At 28.3% G+C, this 15,004-nt stretch overlaps 4 protein-coding genes and 1 long non-coding RNA gene across 7 annotated transcripts in view; 3 read left to right on the top strand and 2 right to left on the bottom strand.

The window, feature by feature from the left end:
* LOC140662948 (uncharacterized) overlaps nucleotides 1–1,908 on the bottom strand; it is a 37,800-nt gene extending 35,892 nt beyond the window's left edge. Inside the window, exons 1-2 of the long non-coding RNA XR_012046197.1 lie at nucleotides 1,659–1,908; nucleotides 36–93 (exon numbers count right to left, since the gene is read on the bottom strand). This is a non-coding gene — a long non-coding RNA (uncharacterized lncRNA). The remainder of the gene's footprint in view (nucleotides 1–35; nucleotides 94–1,658) is intronic.
* Nucleotides 1,909–2,033: 125 nt separating this feature from the next.
* Nucleotides 2,034–5,709, top strand: LOC140662943 (uncharacterized). Its single transcript, XM_072886702.1, has 4 exons — nucleotides 2,034–2,382; nucleotides 2,512–3,673; nucleotides 3,766–4,331; nucleotides 4,417–5,709. Exons 1-4 carry the CDS (start codon nucleotides 2,353–2,355, stop codon nucleotides 5,002–5,004), a joined length of 2,346 nt encoding a protein of 781 aa, XP_072742803.1. The 5' UTR covers nucleotides 2,034–2,352; the 3' UTR covers nucleotides 5,005–5,709.
* Nucleotides 5,710–5,836: 127 nt separating this feature from the next.
* Nucleotides 5,837–8,700, bottom strand: LOC140662945 (peptidyl-prolyl cis-trans isomerase FKBP8). Its single transcript, XM_072886706.1, has 5 exons — nucleotides 8,542–8,700; nucleotides 7,675–7,980; nucleotides 7,406–7,602; nucleotides 6,965–7,263; nucleotides 5,837–6,861 (listed from the first exon to the last, which is right to left on the bottom strand). The coding sequence occupies exons 2-5, from the start codon at nucleotides 7,978–7,980 to the stop codon at nucleotides 6,548–6,550; spliced, it is 1,116 nt and encodes a 371-aa protein (XP_072742807.1). The 5' UTR covers nucleotides 8,542–8,700; the 3' UTR covers nucleotides 5,837–6,547.
* A 746-nt stretch (nucleotides 8,701–9,446) lies between these two features.
* Ppib (peptidylprolyl isomerase B (cyclophilin B)) lies at nucleotides 9,447–10,999 on the top strand. The gene is made up of 4 exons (XM_072908123.1): nucleotides 9,447–9,629; nucleotides 9,878–10,085; nucleotides 10,173–10,357; nucleotides 10,445–10,999. Exons 1-4 carry the CDS (start codon nucleotides 9,558–9,560, stop codon nucleotides 10,577–10,579), a joined length of 600 nt encoding a protein of 199 aa, XP_072764224.1. The 5' UTR covers nucleotides 9,447–9,557; the 3' UTR covers nucleotides 10,580–10,999.
* Nucleotides 11,000–11,076: 77 nt separating this feature from the next.
* Gatb (glutamyl-tRNA(Gln) amidotransferase subunit B, mitochondrial) lies at nucleotides 11,077–14,355 on the top strand. 3 transcript variants are annotated; one of them, XR_012048240.1, is made up of 11 exons: nucleotides 11,077–11,339; nucleotides 11,551–11,698; nucleotides 11,780–11,893; nucleotides 11,969–12,141; nucleotides 12,244–12,392; nucleotides 12,484–12,719; nucleotides 12,789–12,977; nucleotides 13,052–13,188; nucleotides 13,264–13,387; nucleotides 13,490–13,765; nucleotides 13,857–14,355. XR_012048240.1 is itself a non-coding variant. In XM_072908108.1 (10 exons), the coding sequence occupies exons 1-10, from the start codon at nucleotides 11,224–11,226 to the stop codon at nucleotides 13,703–13,705; spliced, it is 1,602 nt and encodes a 533-aa protein (XP_072764209.1). In that variant the 5' UTR covers nucleotides 11,077–11,223; the 3' UTR covers nucleotides 13,706–13,813. The 3 variants fall into 3 exon arrangements, 1 of the variants encoding a protein (XP_072764209.1); XM_072908108.1 differs by lacking the exon at nucleotides 13,857–14,355 and having other exon boundaries at nucleotides 13,490–13,813; XR_012048242.1 differs by lacking the exon at nucleotides 11,077–11,339 and having other exon boundaries at nucleotides 11,691–11,698; nucleotides 11,763–11,893.
* The last annotated feature ends 649 nt before the right edge of the window (nucleotides 14,356–15,004 follow it).

Genomic DNA, 15,004 nt, shown 5'->3' with positions numbered 1-15,004 from the left:
TTAATTTTCTTTTCTTTATATCTTTTCGTACTTACCTACTGTCTTGTTGTTCTTCAAAGCATTCAGATAGACAATCGATCAGACAAAGCAATTCTGAAAAAAAAAGAAAAGGAAAATAAAATAAATTAGACTAAAAATATATATATTGAAACATTGAAATCACAAATAGATGAAAACATTTTTCGATTTTGAGAATGACAATTACATATATCAAGGTGTATGTACTCAAATCTTGTAAAAAAATTGTCTGGTTCCCTGATTTTCCAGATATTTTTGTTCGAAATTCCAAATAAAAAGAATATTTTCAAGATTTTTTTTATACAACTTGCTCTAAAATAAATTTTACATATGTTTTTTAATAATTTTTATTCATACACAGGAAAAATTGAACCTTTTAAGTTTCAAGTGCTAAATTTGTAAATGTACTAAAGAAATTGAATAAAACTTTCAGCATTTTTACTTGCATAAAATTTTCATTTATAATTAAAAATTACAAAGAATATGTACTTCATATTATGTTAAGATATTAAATATAGAAACAAAAAATATAAATATATATTTATAATATATTTTTTCAGCGCATTATTTGTTTGGCTGACTGACGTTTTACTTCGTAGAAACTCACTAATTGTTAACAGTTCTGGCTTAATTTTAGTTCTAGAATTTTAGAATATTAATTAAACAAATTAAATTGTCAAATTGAATGTAGGTCATATTTCGATAGTTCTATCAACTTTAATGAGATTTCGTGTCAGTCTGTAATTACATTCAATTTCCAGAGAAAGTTCTATGCGTAAAAATTATTAAAATATTTATTAAATAATTAGATTAGCCAAAATCAAATGCGCACAAGTATCGAGATAAAATGCTGATCATATTTTGATTGTTTTGCCGACTTTAAGATTTCGTGTTACTTTTTTGCATCGTTGTACAATCATTTATATTTTTTTAACAAAGTTCTACGTCCTCGTAAACGAAAATACAAACCTCGGTACTTATACGTCCGGTATCTCGGATGATTTAATTTGTTTAATTAATATTTTAATAATTTTTACGTATAGGACTTTTTGTAGAATTATTGTATGATAAAAAAATCGTCAGACAAAGTATAAGCAGTGTGAACTTGGCATCTCGTTTTGTTCCAAGCCATTTTTTTTATTTAATAGTAAAAAATATTTATTTAATCTATCAAAAAGTCTAGAATTATTAAAAATAAAACCATAACTTTCAACAATTAATGAATTTCCACAAAGTGAGATACTAATTTCATACACACGGCTGACTGTTCACGATTGAGAGCAAAATGATCAAAAAGAAAATTTTCGAAAAAAATTCCTGATTCCTAATAAAATTCCATGAGAATTCCTCTTCTCTGATTTTCTCAGATATAAAAGAAATCTCTGAGAATTCCGCTCGATTTTTCATGTTTTTTCAGGGATTTGTAGATACCCTGATATATCTTTCATATTTTTATTTTTTATTTGTTTACTTTTTGTAAGAATTAAAATAATTTGATAGAAATCGAAAGGAGTAAAAAATAGTTAAACAACTGTGACGCCTTTGATATGATCCAATTCATAATTTCAAAAAATGCAATTCTTTATTTATTAGGTGTACTCTCTCTACTTTTTGTAGGGATTCGTGAATACGTAACATACCTTTTGGATGCAATATGCTCGTTGCCTTTTCAAAAATATAACGAAAAAGTAAAATGTTGAAACTGCGACTTACGAAGCACGTCTTCACCGAACCGCGATCTGAATACGACTGCAAATTAAAATGCATATTTAACACTAACGTCTAATTTTCTTCCATCGATTTCTGATCAAAGTTCTATTTTCTCACGCTTTATTTGAACTGCGTAATGTACGTGCTAAAATTAGAATTTTAAGACAAATTTTAATAATTAAAAAAATATACACTTACATGATCCTTTTTGTTTATGTAATATTTAACTTTTTTATTCAAACATTTTCAAATAAATCACTGCGCGCCTCGAGAAAGACATTAGTGGCGCCACCTATCATTAATTTTATTACGTAACCATACGTAACATTTTTCCTTGTGGATAAAATGGTCAAATTATATTTTGATAAGCTCCATGCAATATGTGTATCTGCAGTATAATCTGAATGTTTTTATTTTTTATAATAACGCACAACGTGCGATACTTTTAGGTTACGTGTCATGAAATTATATTACAAATGCTTTCATGAATTTTATGAATATTGAACATAATTCTTTGGAAAAAATTAGAAAATAAAACATAAAATTTTTTGTCATGTTTAATAATACAATTATATTCTTGTGTAAATATTTGAAAACTCGATTGTTGAAATTTTACGGTCCGAAATGATGACACTACGTTTGTTTGACAATCAGGTGAGATACAGAAATTATTTTTGCATAGAAGAGGCTACACTACGGTTGATTGTGTTACATACAACTAATATATTATACCTATAACAGCTTTTATATTATATATTATTATATTATATATCTGTTCTTTAGGATTATTCGACTTTAGATACTATACCAAATATATGTACAGAGAATTGTGAAATAGGAAACTATGACTATTTGGAAAAATGCATCAGTAATCTCGAAAATAAAGATTCTGGAGTCAGCTTACCAGCCATACCTACGAATACCACAGACATTGGTTTACAAGACAATTTGGATGATGTTAATCTGAATAACATTGATTTTCATTTTATGAAAATTGAAAACTTACTCTTGCAAAATGCAGAAGAATCTAAAAATTGTACAAAGAGCAAAGAGATAAAACAGGAAAAGTCATCAGATGTTAATATTGCATATTCGATTCAAAATTTTGACACAGTGAATTTAGATTGCAATAACTTTTCATGTAATTTAAGCAAAGAATCAGATGATATAATAACTATTAACAAAAATGAATCTTATACATTTAACAAAGATCCCATAACTCAGTGTTTAGAAAAAAAACCAATAATAGAGAATTATAATTATTCTACAAAACTTTACATAGAAAATAATAATGGAAATGTAAATCTTAACTCAAGCAGAGATAACAATTGTATAAGTCAAAATATCACGTCAAAATTGAAACATGAAATTAAGACTGATAATCTTTCTTTGGAATCATCAGATAGAAACGAACAAGTTCAAAAGTGTGAACAGTGTCTAATGACATTTAGATATAAAAGACACTTGGATCGTCACTTGGAAGGACATCAGAAAAATAATTGCTCTCATTGTGATGAAAAATTTGCTAGACGGAAACATCTGGAGGTTCACTTATTCCGTGCACATGGAGAAAGAGTAGTGAGGCATGCTCATTTGTGTGATGCGTGTCCCAAAAGTTTTCCTAAACGTGCTCTCTTGAATCGTCATAGAGCAAAACATAACTATGAAAGTGGTAAAGTCTGTTCAGAATGTGGAGAAATGATAAATGCAAATATAGATAAAAAAGAGCACGAAGAAAATCATTGTAAAAAGAGGCAATTTAAATGTCAACAATGCTTGCAAACATTCAGTATTGAACAGACATATTTGTCCCATATTCAGAATCACAATAATTATAAATGTCCAAACTGTAATGTTAGTTTTGCGTCAAAAAAGAAAGCACACGAGCACTTTAAGGCGATTCATGTACCAAAGCTAAACAAGTCAGAATCGATAAATAATAGTGGTAAATATATCAACAATTTTTTAAATATTAAAATAATAAAGATCTCTCTCTCTCTCTCTCATCATTTATTATCTAATAATTTTATGTTACAGGTCCATATTTTTGTGATAATTGCAGACATACATTTATCAAGAAGGATGACTACTTTCGCCATTTGGAATCTGCATTACACCTAAGTAAAATTAATAGAGACACACCTGTACGAGCTATATTTTCATGTGCAATCTGTTTAAAAAAATTAATCACGCAAAGAGCCCTGGATCAACACATCAGGCGTATTCATAAGGGCGAAAAACGATTCGTATGTAATATATATGGATGTACGTTTCAATGTGCCAGAAGGACAGATTTGGATAGACATAAACAATTACACGTAGAAGAGAGAAACATTGTATGTGAGCATTGCGGCAAGACATTCACCAGCATCAGTATTCTGAAGGATCATGTACTTTACATTCATAGTAAAGAACGGCAATTTATTTGCGAGGTGTGTGGTAAAGCGTTCAAAAGAAACAGTTTGCTCAAAAGGCATAAATTGTCGCACGAGCAACATCGGCCATTTGTCTGTATGCAATGCAACACCGCGTTTAAACGCTCGCATCATCTCACTCGTCACATGGAAACCTGTCACAGAATTACACTAGAAAAAAAGAAAAAGGTAATGCTTGTTTAAAAGTAATTTCACTTAATCTCCATATATTTATCTATATATATCTAACGCAATTGACTGACTACAAACATAGGTGGTAAAATTGATGAAAACGGAAGATGGTCTCTTGGTGCCAGTGCCGGAAAAATCAAACAAATTAGACTGCAATAACGTGAAAACTGAAAAAAAATGTAAATCAATTATAAAGAAGAAAGATTGCTCAATTACAAATAAAGAAGTTATAAATGTTGATTCGCCGCTGGAAGTGCAACCACTATCTAACTCTGAGAAAAACTCTGAATGCTCAAGTTTATCGTTAGAACTTACGAATTTACCTGTTATCGATTCTATTCCACAGGTTCTTTCATTAGTAGACGTAAATACGGGACAAGTGCTTACTGTAGAAGTCGCCAATTCAGAATTTTTACCTACCAATGAACTCGTTGATCAATTTGGTGCAAATTGCAATGAAATATTAAACTTACCAGATTATCAAGATATAGAATTTCACAATACTCTTTTAAATACCGATCAGACGTATTGTACAAACATATCGGAGGATAACACAAATTATTCGGAAGTATCATTAGAAAATATCGAAGGTTCGTTTTCACTTAGTAACAGTAAGATGGACACAATAGAAAGTTACTTAACAAACGAATTTTCACCATTTAATATTTAAAGCCTTGCAGAATAGAAGAATTGCACATATACTTTAAATATATAATTGCATTTCATCTCACTTTTAGATGTAGAATATTCCATTTATTCAACACTAGTACAAAAATGTTATTATTTCTTTTGTTAACATAAAAAATGTTATAAAATTTTATAAAATGTATTTTTTATGTCACAAGTTTGTTTAATCTAACATTAGAGCTAAATTTAAGGATTTTAGTGTTATGAGCGTCTTCTGTCTTTGTTCAAAATTTGATAAGTAATAAAGATAGAACGACGCTTTTCTTTTGAAGATATATATATATATATTCTCTGAAACAAAATAAGCAAAAGCTCTACTACCTCATATATAAAATAAAAAAGCTTCTAATTATATTTTTAAAGCTATTATTATGTTATACATATGTATTAATTTAATTTAAAATATATTTGTTCTCTTTTCTTTTATATATATTTTATAGAAGTAAAAAATATAGTGTAATATGTGTGTGTTTACACACACGTGTACGTGCGTATGTATGACATAAATTTCTTATTTAATTTTATAGTGATGTAAGTAATGCATTGAACTGTTATTTATGTATATGAATTAATTTTAAAATATACAAAGAAGAAAACATATCAAAATGAAATTTAATTTTCAGCAATTTTTTAGTGTATATTATTATAATTTAATATTATACATAATTATATAGAATTCTATCTAGCCAAGCTAAATTTTTATTTTATTGTTTCATTACTTTATTTGTTGTTTGAAAATATATATATGGAATAAAAAATTATACTAACTTTAAAGTTTCACACATTAAAATATGAATATATAAAAAAGTCAAAAATAGAATTTAATTCACCTTTAATACACTAGTTAAGATTATGATACATATGTAATACAATTGTATATATAGTATCGTCCATTTTTTCCTTTAACAACATATTAAAATATTGTAATATATATAGAGTATTAACTACTTCACTACATGTATCACAAGCACCTTACAAACCAGCTCGTCTAATTATTAAATATTTATAATGTAAATGTAAATTGTTTTAATAAATGATATAATCAGAAATAATCAAATATTTTTTTTAAATTTATTGATTTATTAAATATCCTTATATTAATAAGTATATAATACATATATATATATATATATTTATATATATATATTATATATAATTAAAAATATTTCAAAATAAAGATTGCATATATACCTATATAATTACAGACTAAGCATTCTGTTTTCTTAACTCTTAAATTATAGAAAAGATAGATAATATTATAGAGATCTTATACAAGATCCATATCTTGAATAAACAAAAAAATTAACATTCTTCATTACAGAGATATAATTTATTTTTATTAATTTTCATATATCATTCATAATTTTGGTCCTGTTCTTTAAAAAAATTTTTTAAAAATATATATTAAAAACTAAAAAGTTATATACGATACTATAGATAGCTAAACTTCATGGACTCTGCTTTTAAAACAAAGACTTCAGTGTTATTTTTTTATCATTTAAATTGATGTCTTTATTTGTTCTTTTTCACGAAGTAAATCTGTGTATAAATATACTAATAGCAGCAACAGATGCTGCTCCAACCAACGTCCATAAAACTCCCTTAGCAAACTCACTTTTACTTTTATCATCTGCATTTACTTTCTTTGACAAATTTTTTGTATCTTCTACACCTAACATTTTACGATATAGGTGCTTTTCTTTTTTTGCATCTTTCGCAATTTTATCTTTTAAAGTCATTAATTCTGTAGTACATATCTTCATTTCTGGATTTAATTTTTGCATTTCAGTGAAGATTGCATAAGCTTTTGCATATTCCCCTTTAAGCCTCAATATTGTTCCTACAATACACACATATTTGAATTTTCTATATATAAAATATAAATCAATACAATTTAAAAAAAATTAAAATATAGTAAATATAAGATTAATATTTTGTATTACCTTTTCTAAATAATGCTTTGACATTTTGTGGTTGACATCTCAAAACATGTTCTACATTTTCTAAAGCTGCATCATAAGCTTCTGTTTTAATTAATGCAGCTGCCAAGTTATTGTGCACTTTTATGCGATCCTCTAGTAAAAGTTGCAATTCAGCATCACTAAATGACTCTTCCTCCTCATTTTTATTCGTACTACTTTTTGTCGATGATAGATATTCTAATGCTTTCCGATAACATTGTATTGCAAAAGGCAGTTCCATCCGAACAAACCACCAATTTCCACGCTCGCGCTTTTTATTGCTTTAGAAAAATAGAAGTTCAATCATTATTTCAAATAAAAAAAAAAAAAAAAAAAAAAGAATTAAATAGATCACCAAGCTTTAGTCCTTTAGTTTTCCAAGAAAATAATTTTTATTATATAATTTAAAAGAAAAATTATTACCTAATTTCTCTTCTTTGGCTAATGCTTAACATTTCTATCTCAGGCTCTAATTCTGATGCTTTCAATTCAACTGTGTATGTAATAGTGGTATCAGGTGGTATAGGTCTTTTTCCTTGCTTTCCATAAGCAAATCTAGGATCAATTATAACTTCAGCAACTTCACCTACGTCCATCAGTGCAATTGCTAAGTCTAATCCCTGCAATTTGGATGTCAATATTGTATTACAAACCAAATATTAATAAATAATAAAAAATAATGTATATGATACCTGTATCACTTCCATGTCTCCCAACTGTATCACAAGATTTTCATATTCTTCCACTACTTTATTATCCTCAAGTTTGCCAGTAATGTTTAATGTACATATATCACCTCTGTTTGGTCGTGTCCCATTTTCACCTTTTTTTATAACTCTTTTCTTCAACTGACCATTACCGAGTATATCTATCCACTCATCCACAGCATGATCATTTAAAGATGCTTTTGTTATAGGATCCTCGGAATCAATATTAAAATTTAATTCCTCGCGAATAAAATCAGCTTGTGTTCCTTCTTGTAACATATTTCCATCCATCTACAAACAAATATATTTATACTTATTTAAAAATCCTACTTATGGCAGTCATCAATTGAAATTTGAGCTTAACAGAAAAAATTTACGAATTCTTGCTTGTAATAATCTAATACAAATAGAATAAGAACCAGCCTGAATAATGTACAGCTAAAATTTTCTATAATTATAATAAATTATTTAAATATATTCCTGATACATGTAAAAATAAAGCTTAAAATATTTTAAAAAACGAGCAATGTATTTGATTTACATTATTTTTTATAGAATTAAGTCATATGATCTAATCGACAAAATTAATTTATCCAAATTTTTAATATTTTTTATTTATAGGTTATTTTAAATTCTGAATAGTTGATATTTTTTGCTAAGTAAAAATAAATATTGTAGAAAAGTTTACTTTTCATTAATATGTTTAACTGAATCGAATGCAAAGGTAACGAACACGATGATGAATAAGCAATAATGCAAAAATGATGTTTATTCAACGTGTGACAGAAACGTTAAATTGACTTAAATCGTTATTTATATGAAATATAATTGATAATAAGATAAAAACTATGCCTTTTCCTGTTCAGCGTTTCCGAATGTATCAATGGACTTTGGTAAAGCAATTTCTTATCTCGTAAGATCGAAAATGATAAAGAACAAAACTGAACAAGAATAAAAACACTCAAGAAGTCAGGACTCAAGAAGTTACTGGAAGTGGCTGGAAGATATAATACCGATAGACCTCGCGCATGCGTAGAAGTAAAAGTCACTTGAAATCTCAGAATTAATTCAAAATCTTGTATTCAAATTTTTCATTTTAATCCTCTACAATCTGACGTTTAGATCTCTTGAAATCTATCAATGAGATAGGCAGTGATAATAATAAGTGGCAATTGTATTTTAAAATTATGTATACTCATTTTTTCCTGTGTCTAATAAATCTTGAAAAACTGTTTTCTACAGAAAAAGAACATTTTACTATTAAATTACTTTAAAATTTTGATAGATTTTATTTTGAATAAAGTTTAATGAAATTTAAAAAATTAATAAAACAATCAAAATATTTTATACCTAAATATTTTATTATATTTTATTATTACATATTCATTTTTTATAACATCTATAAACATTTAATTATTATTATATTTTCAGAAAACAATTATTATTACCATCTATCGATAATTTTCAAGAGTTTCAAATGCTAGACTTTTTGTGAGAAATAATTAAATAATTTAAATATTATTCACGATATTTAAATTCCGAATACTGAACTAACACTTTGATATTAAAATTAACAATCATTTAAAAATATCCAGATTAATAAGACACGTGAAAAAATCAGATTATATTTTTTTTTAAATACAAAAGAATCGATACATAAATTTTTATCTTTATGAACCTCGTTGCGCTCATCCTTTCACTATGCCGGCCAATCAGGTGCTCCCACATTTCTATAAGCCCACGTATGTATGCGCACTTCGACTTGCATCCGGTAGCGGTCCTGACGGCAGAGTCTGAGTCTGACAGATTGCCACAAAAGATCAGTGGCCAGTGGTCGAGGGATCTTTGTTCGCATAGATTGACGCACCATGAAACTGCTGCTGTTTCTGGGCCTGGTAGCCGTGGCTTCCTGCGCGAATGGACCGAAAGTCACCGACAAGGTATAAATCCTAAAATTGTAATTTTCTATAACAAAATCGAACTGATAATATCATGAAAAGACCGATGAATACGTGGCACTTTATATCTTGTCTACCTTACGCGAGATATTTCTGTTGTACAAACGGAAAGATCCATGCGTCACTCGGAACTAACAATGCCTTTTCTCTTGAGACGCGTATTCGCAAAAAAATTTCGGTAGATATTTTGATTAACATGATTGATAAATACTTGAATTGAATTTTTACAGGTATGGTTTGACATTAAAATCGGCGATGCCGATGTGGGCAGAATTGAGATCGGTCTCTTTGGTAAAACCGTTCCAAAAACTGTCAAAAATTTCGTAGAACTCGCCAAGAAACCAAAGGGCGAAGGATACAAAGGCAGTCAATTCCATAGAGTAATCAAAGATTTCATGATCCAAGGAGGAGACTTCACAAAGGGAGATGGAACCGGAGGTCGAGCAAACTTTTTATTCATTATTTTAATTAGATGCTTGCATATTTGATTCTGTATAATTTTATCGACTTTATTTTATTCATCAGGTCGCAGTATCTATGGAGATCGCTTTGCTGATGAGAACTTCAAACTGAAGCACTATGGTGCTGGATGGTTGTCCATGGCCAATGCTGGTAAAGATACCAATGGATCTCAATTCTTCATCACAGTTAAACAAACACCATGGCTTGATGGTAGACATGTTGTTTTTGGCAAAATTATCAAAGGAATGGTATGTTGAAGCATCTACAAAACATATCTATGGATTACAACAACTTGTGGAAATATAATTTTTCATGCAATTATTTTTAAATTGCAGGATATAGTACGTAAAATTGAGCAAACAAGCACAGATTCGAGAGATAGACCACAGCAAGATGTTGTCATTGCTGATAGTGGTGTCGAGACTGTAGAAGAGCCATTTAGTGTAACTAAAGACGATGCTACTGATTAAATACCAGTGTTTAATAGGTCTCGCTATTATTTATGGTCAATCTTATTATTTCATACAAAACGATCTTTTTCAATTGTGGTTCCAATATTCTCATTAATTAGGGTTTTTTTTTTTTTTTTTTTTTTTAAGTAAACATTGGCACTGAATATACGATCTCTTTGCTGTGATACTTAACTGTTTAACAGCAATCAATTGATTTATCAATAGATGTCATATCAGCAGTCATAAAAAAGCAGTGCAGCATTTTGTAGGATCATAAAGCATTAAAGCAGCGATCATACATGTAAGTTGTCATAGGAATGATTGTTTCCATTCCAATTGTTACAGCTACATATACTGTATACTTATATTGCACAAAAAATTTTATACATATACAAGATTTTCTACATTCACGAATAAATATAAGTTGTTTAAAGTGTACGTATTATATATTTTACTGTTCCTACATAAATTTATAAATCGTAAATTACGTCCCAAATAAAGATACATTTACATATTTAAAAAACGTGATCATGGGACCAATGACGTTTATTGGTTCGTATCTGTACAAAATTTTTTGCTCAACAATTGGCAACTCTGAGAACTCACTATCTGTCTTTCAAGTGTATCTTTTCTCAATTTTTATATCAAAAAATCAATGAAACATGTTGTCAAATAGACAAATATATTTCGTTCTTATGCATAAATGGATGAAAAAACGAAATGACAATCCTTTACAGCGGTTTCTTTCATCTAAGATTCAAAAAGAAGCTAAAGTGTGGTAAGCCATTAGGTTATGAAAAATGTTTACATATGAAGATATAAATAATTATTATTTATATGTAAAGATGTAAATAATTATTTTATTGTTATTAAAAAATATACATATATATGTATACATACATATTAAATACATAATAATTACATATATATTATAATGAATATATTATAAATGAGTTTTTAATTTTATTATTTCTTTCTGGTAATTTTAGGGAGAAATGGAAATCAATTGTGGGCTTAGAAGTTCATGCTCAGATTACAACAGAGTCAAAGTTATTTTCTAACGCGTCTACCGACTTTGCTTGTCCCATCAATTCATGTGTCTCATTTTTTGATTGTGCTACACCAGGAACATTACCTGTAAGTAATTGGTAATTAATAAAATTACTTAAACTGTTGCGATAAAAATTAATTATTGTTGCAGATACGATTGTGTTACAGGTATTGAACAGAAAATGTGTGGAATCAGCAGTACTGACGGGCCTAGCATTATCATGCCGATTGAACGAGACTTCTCTGTTTGAGAGAAAACACTATTTCTATGCAGATTTACCTGTAAATATCGCAAGATTCAGTTCTCTCTATATTTTATATCGGCATATGTATTAGTCATTTGAATTATTTATTTAGGCAGGATTTCAAATCACTCAACAAGGGCAACCTATTGCTGTTGATGGTAAAATTAAGTTTCAAGTGTTCACTCCAGGAATACACAAATCACCATATCCAAAGTCTTCTAAAATCAAGCAGATTCAATTAGAACAAGATAGCGGTAGAAGCTTGCACAATGAAAATGTAGCAAGGTATCAATTAAGCTAATTACTTATGTGTTTTTATTTTAGCTTTTTAAAAAATGATAAAAATTGTAATAGTATTCTAAATGTTTGACTTTTATCTTTTTGTAGAAGCTTTATTGATCTTAATCGTGCAGGAGTACCTTTGATGGAATTTGTGTTTGAGCCAGATTTGGTTGATGGTGAAGAAGCTGCTGCGCTTGTGAAGGAGCTTATGTTTATGTTACAGTTACTAGGTGTCTGTACTGGCAAAATGGAAGGTTATTTACAGAAATTATTTGGCTTTTGAATTGATGTTTGTAAATCCAATATATCAAATATATCATACTTTATTATTTTTACAAATCGTAGAGGGAGCACTTCGTGTCGATGCTAACGTTTCTGTAAGTAACCGAGACGACGATTTGGGCGTTCGGACGGAAATAAAAAACATCGGAAGTGTGCGTGCTGTCGCAGCTGCTATTAAGTGTGAAATAAATAGACAAATTTCTATCCTTGAAGCAGGCAATAAAATATTTAACGAGACACTCGCATGGGATGCGACAAATAAGACAACCATCCCCATGCGAGAAAAGGAAGACAAAGAAGTAATATATCATTTTGTTTTTATGCCATTATTCTCGACAGATTGTTCTATTTGAATTTGCTTTTTTTAGGATTACCGATTCATGCCTGAAACAAACTTGCCACCTTTACGTATACATGTCAGAGAAGATTTACCAAATAAAGACAATTTAGTTGATGCTGTAATATTGAGAAGACAGTTGCCTGAATTGCCGGAACAGATACGTCAGAGATTAAAGAACGTTTTTGAGTTGTCTCCTGAAATAATTGTATCTCTAATGGTTGGTATGTTTGAATACACTATAATCAAATAAATATGTACAAGAGATGTTTTTAATATTTCGTATTCTTTTAGAGTGATTTGACATTATTACAACTATTTGATGGAATAATAAGAAAAGATAGCAATCGTGAACCGAAATTGATCGCCAAGTTTATCACTATGGAGGTGTTGGGTTTTCTTCATAAAAATAAACTACCAATTGAATTTTGGTAAGGGCTTCTCGTTTTATTTAAATCATATCTCTAAATTAAAATACATAAAATGCTCATCTAACAAATTTTTAGCATACCACATGAAGATTTTATTGGTCAATTGATTGATTTATTACAAAACAAAGTAGTTAATTTAATAATAGCGAAAAAGATTTTACATGAGATAATATCTGATGCAAAGAAATCTCCAAAAGAGGTAAAGTTTCATGTCTCTTTGCATAAAAAATGTGCAGTGTGTATTCAGTGCACGAGTCTCTTGTTAAATTTTTATATAATTTTTTTTACTTATTGTATATAGATTGTCGAAGAACGTAATTGGTTCTTAATATCAGATGAGAAACAACTAGAACAGATGTGTTTAGAAGTTATTGAAAAAAATCCAAAAATTGTATCAGGATTTAAAAAAGGCAAGAAAAAATTACTTAATGCACTATTGGGAGAAATGGCAAAGATCACAGAACAACGTGCAGATATGGCTCTTGTTTCAAAAATTATGGAAAGGTTATTAAAGTGATAATAACTGAAGATTATACAAGGGAATTTACGCAATTAGTTTCTACAAAGAAATATTATTGTAAGTATGAAATGGTATATTTGAGAGTAAATAAAACAATAATAAAAATATGTAAAAAGCTTTATTAGTTACTTACCTTTTAATTTAATAGCTATATATGGTGCAGACACATGTGCAATTATATATAAATATTTAAAAAAAACATGTTACAATATATACATGTATAAAAATATATATAAACATTTTATTTTATTGTGATGCGACTTAAGATAATAAAATAAAACTAAAATCCGTGTGTTGTGTAAGTTATGTATTAAATATTTACACAAGTATTATTTTCTAATAAACTTCATTACGAAATAACTACACTGAGTCATCCTTTTTTTTACAATTGTTTACAATAATATCATTAAAAAACATGCCAACTGTCAGTTTACACATTCCATAATCCAATATTTATAAATTCGTTTTTATCCAGAGCGTATATTAAACAATCATTTTATTAATGCTAAATAATTGAAAATAATAGGTAACAGCATTTCATACATTAGACAAATAGTTAAAAATAATAACACAGATTCTACCACATCAACAGTTCGAACTCAAGTTTTTTTTTATAGCCACAGCTCTAACATATAATAATTTTAGCACTTTAAGGAGATTTAAAAAATCCCAATGTGTCTTAAGTATATTTTACATATATCTGTGATATTATAAGAAAATGTATTAATATTACAGAGTAAAATTAAAAACATTTATTCTCCCGTACATGCATCAAATTTCTGCTTATACTGCAAAAATGGCAATGATGGAAGGATTTATAAATTGCAGTCTTCAGAAAAAGGCCACTTGAGTAGCAAGATCATGTTCTTTGTGACTCCATCCTTTTTTACCAGCTGCATAATTTAATCAAGCGAAACAGATATATCGTTTATTGCTTTTCGGTAATGCAAATGGACTCGTTTTACTGTATTTATTTGTCTGCAGTCAGAGTATTTCAGAGACTTGCTCCATGGATAAAAATTCTCTCTTTCTGTTATTAAAATGCCACATCACCGTTGTCTATTACATATTTACAAAAAAATTTCCTCATAAAGAGACTCAACATTGATAACGTGATTTGTTAAAAAAGAAAGCTGTAAAACATAAACAGTTTTTCTTCTTCCTAATAAGTCAAATATAAAGAAAATGTGAAATTTTTTTTAACTATAAAGTATCGAATTAATTTTAATAGGATTATAAAATTTATCTTTCTATATATAAGACATTAAAAAATAATTCCGCAAAGTAAAATTTCTC

Source organism: Anoplolepis gracilipes, chromosome 2 (assembly GCF_047496725.1).
Source record: "Anoplolepis gracilipes chromosome 2, ASM4749672v1, whole genome shotgun sequence".
NCBI lineage: Eukaryota > Metazoa > Arthropoda > Insecta > Hymenoptera > Formicidae > Anoplolepis > Anoplolepis gracilipes.
The sequence above is the reverse complement of the archived record's forward strand: the minus strand, read 5'-3'. Positions and strand labels throughout refer to the sequence as shown.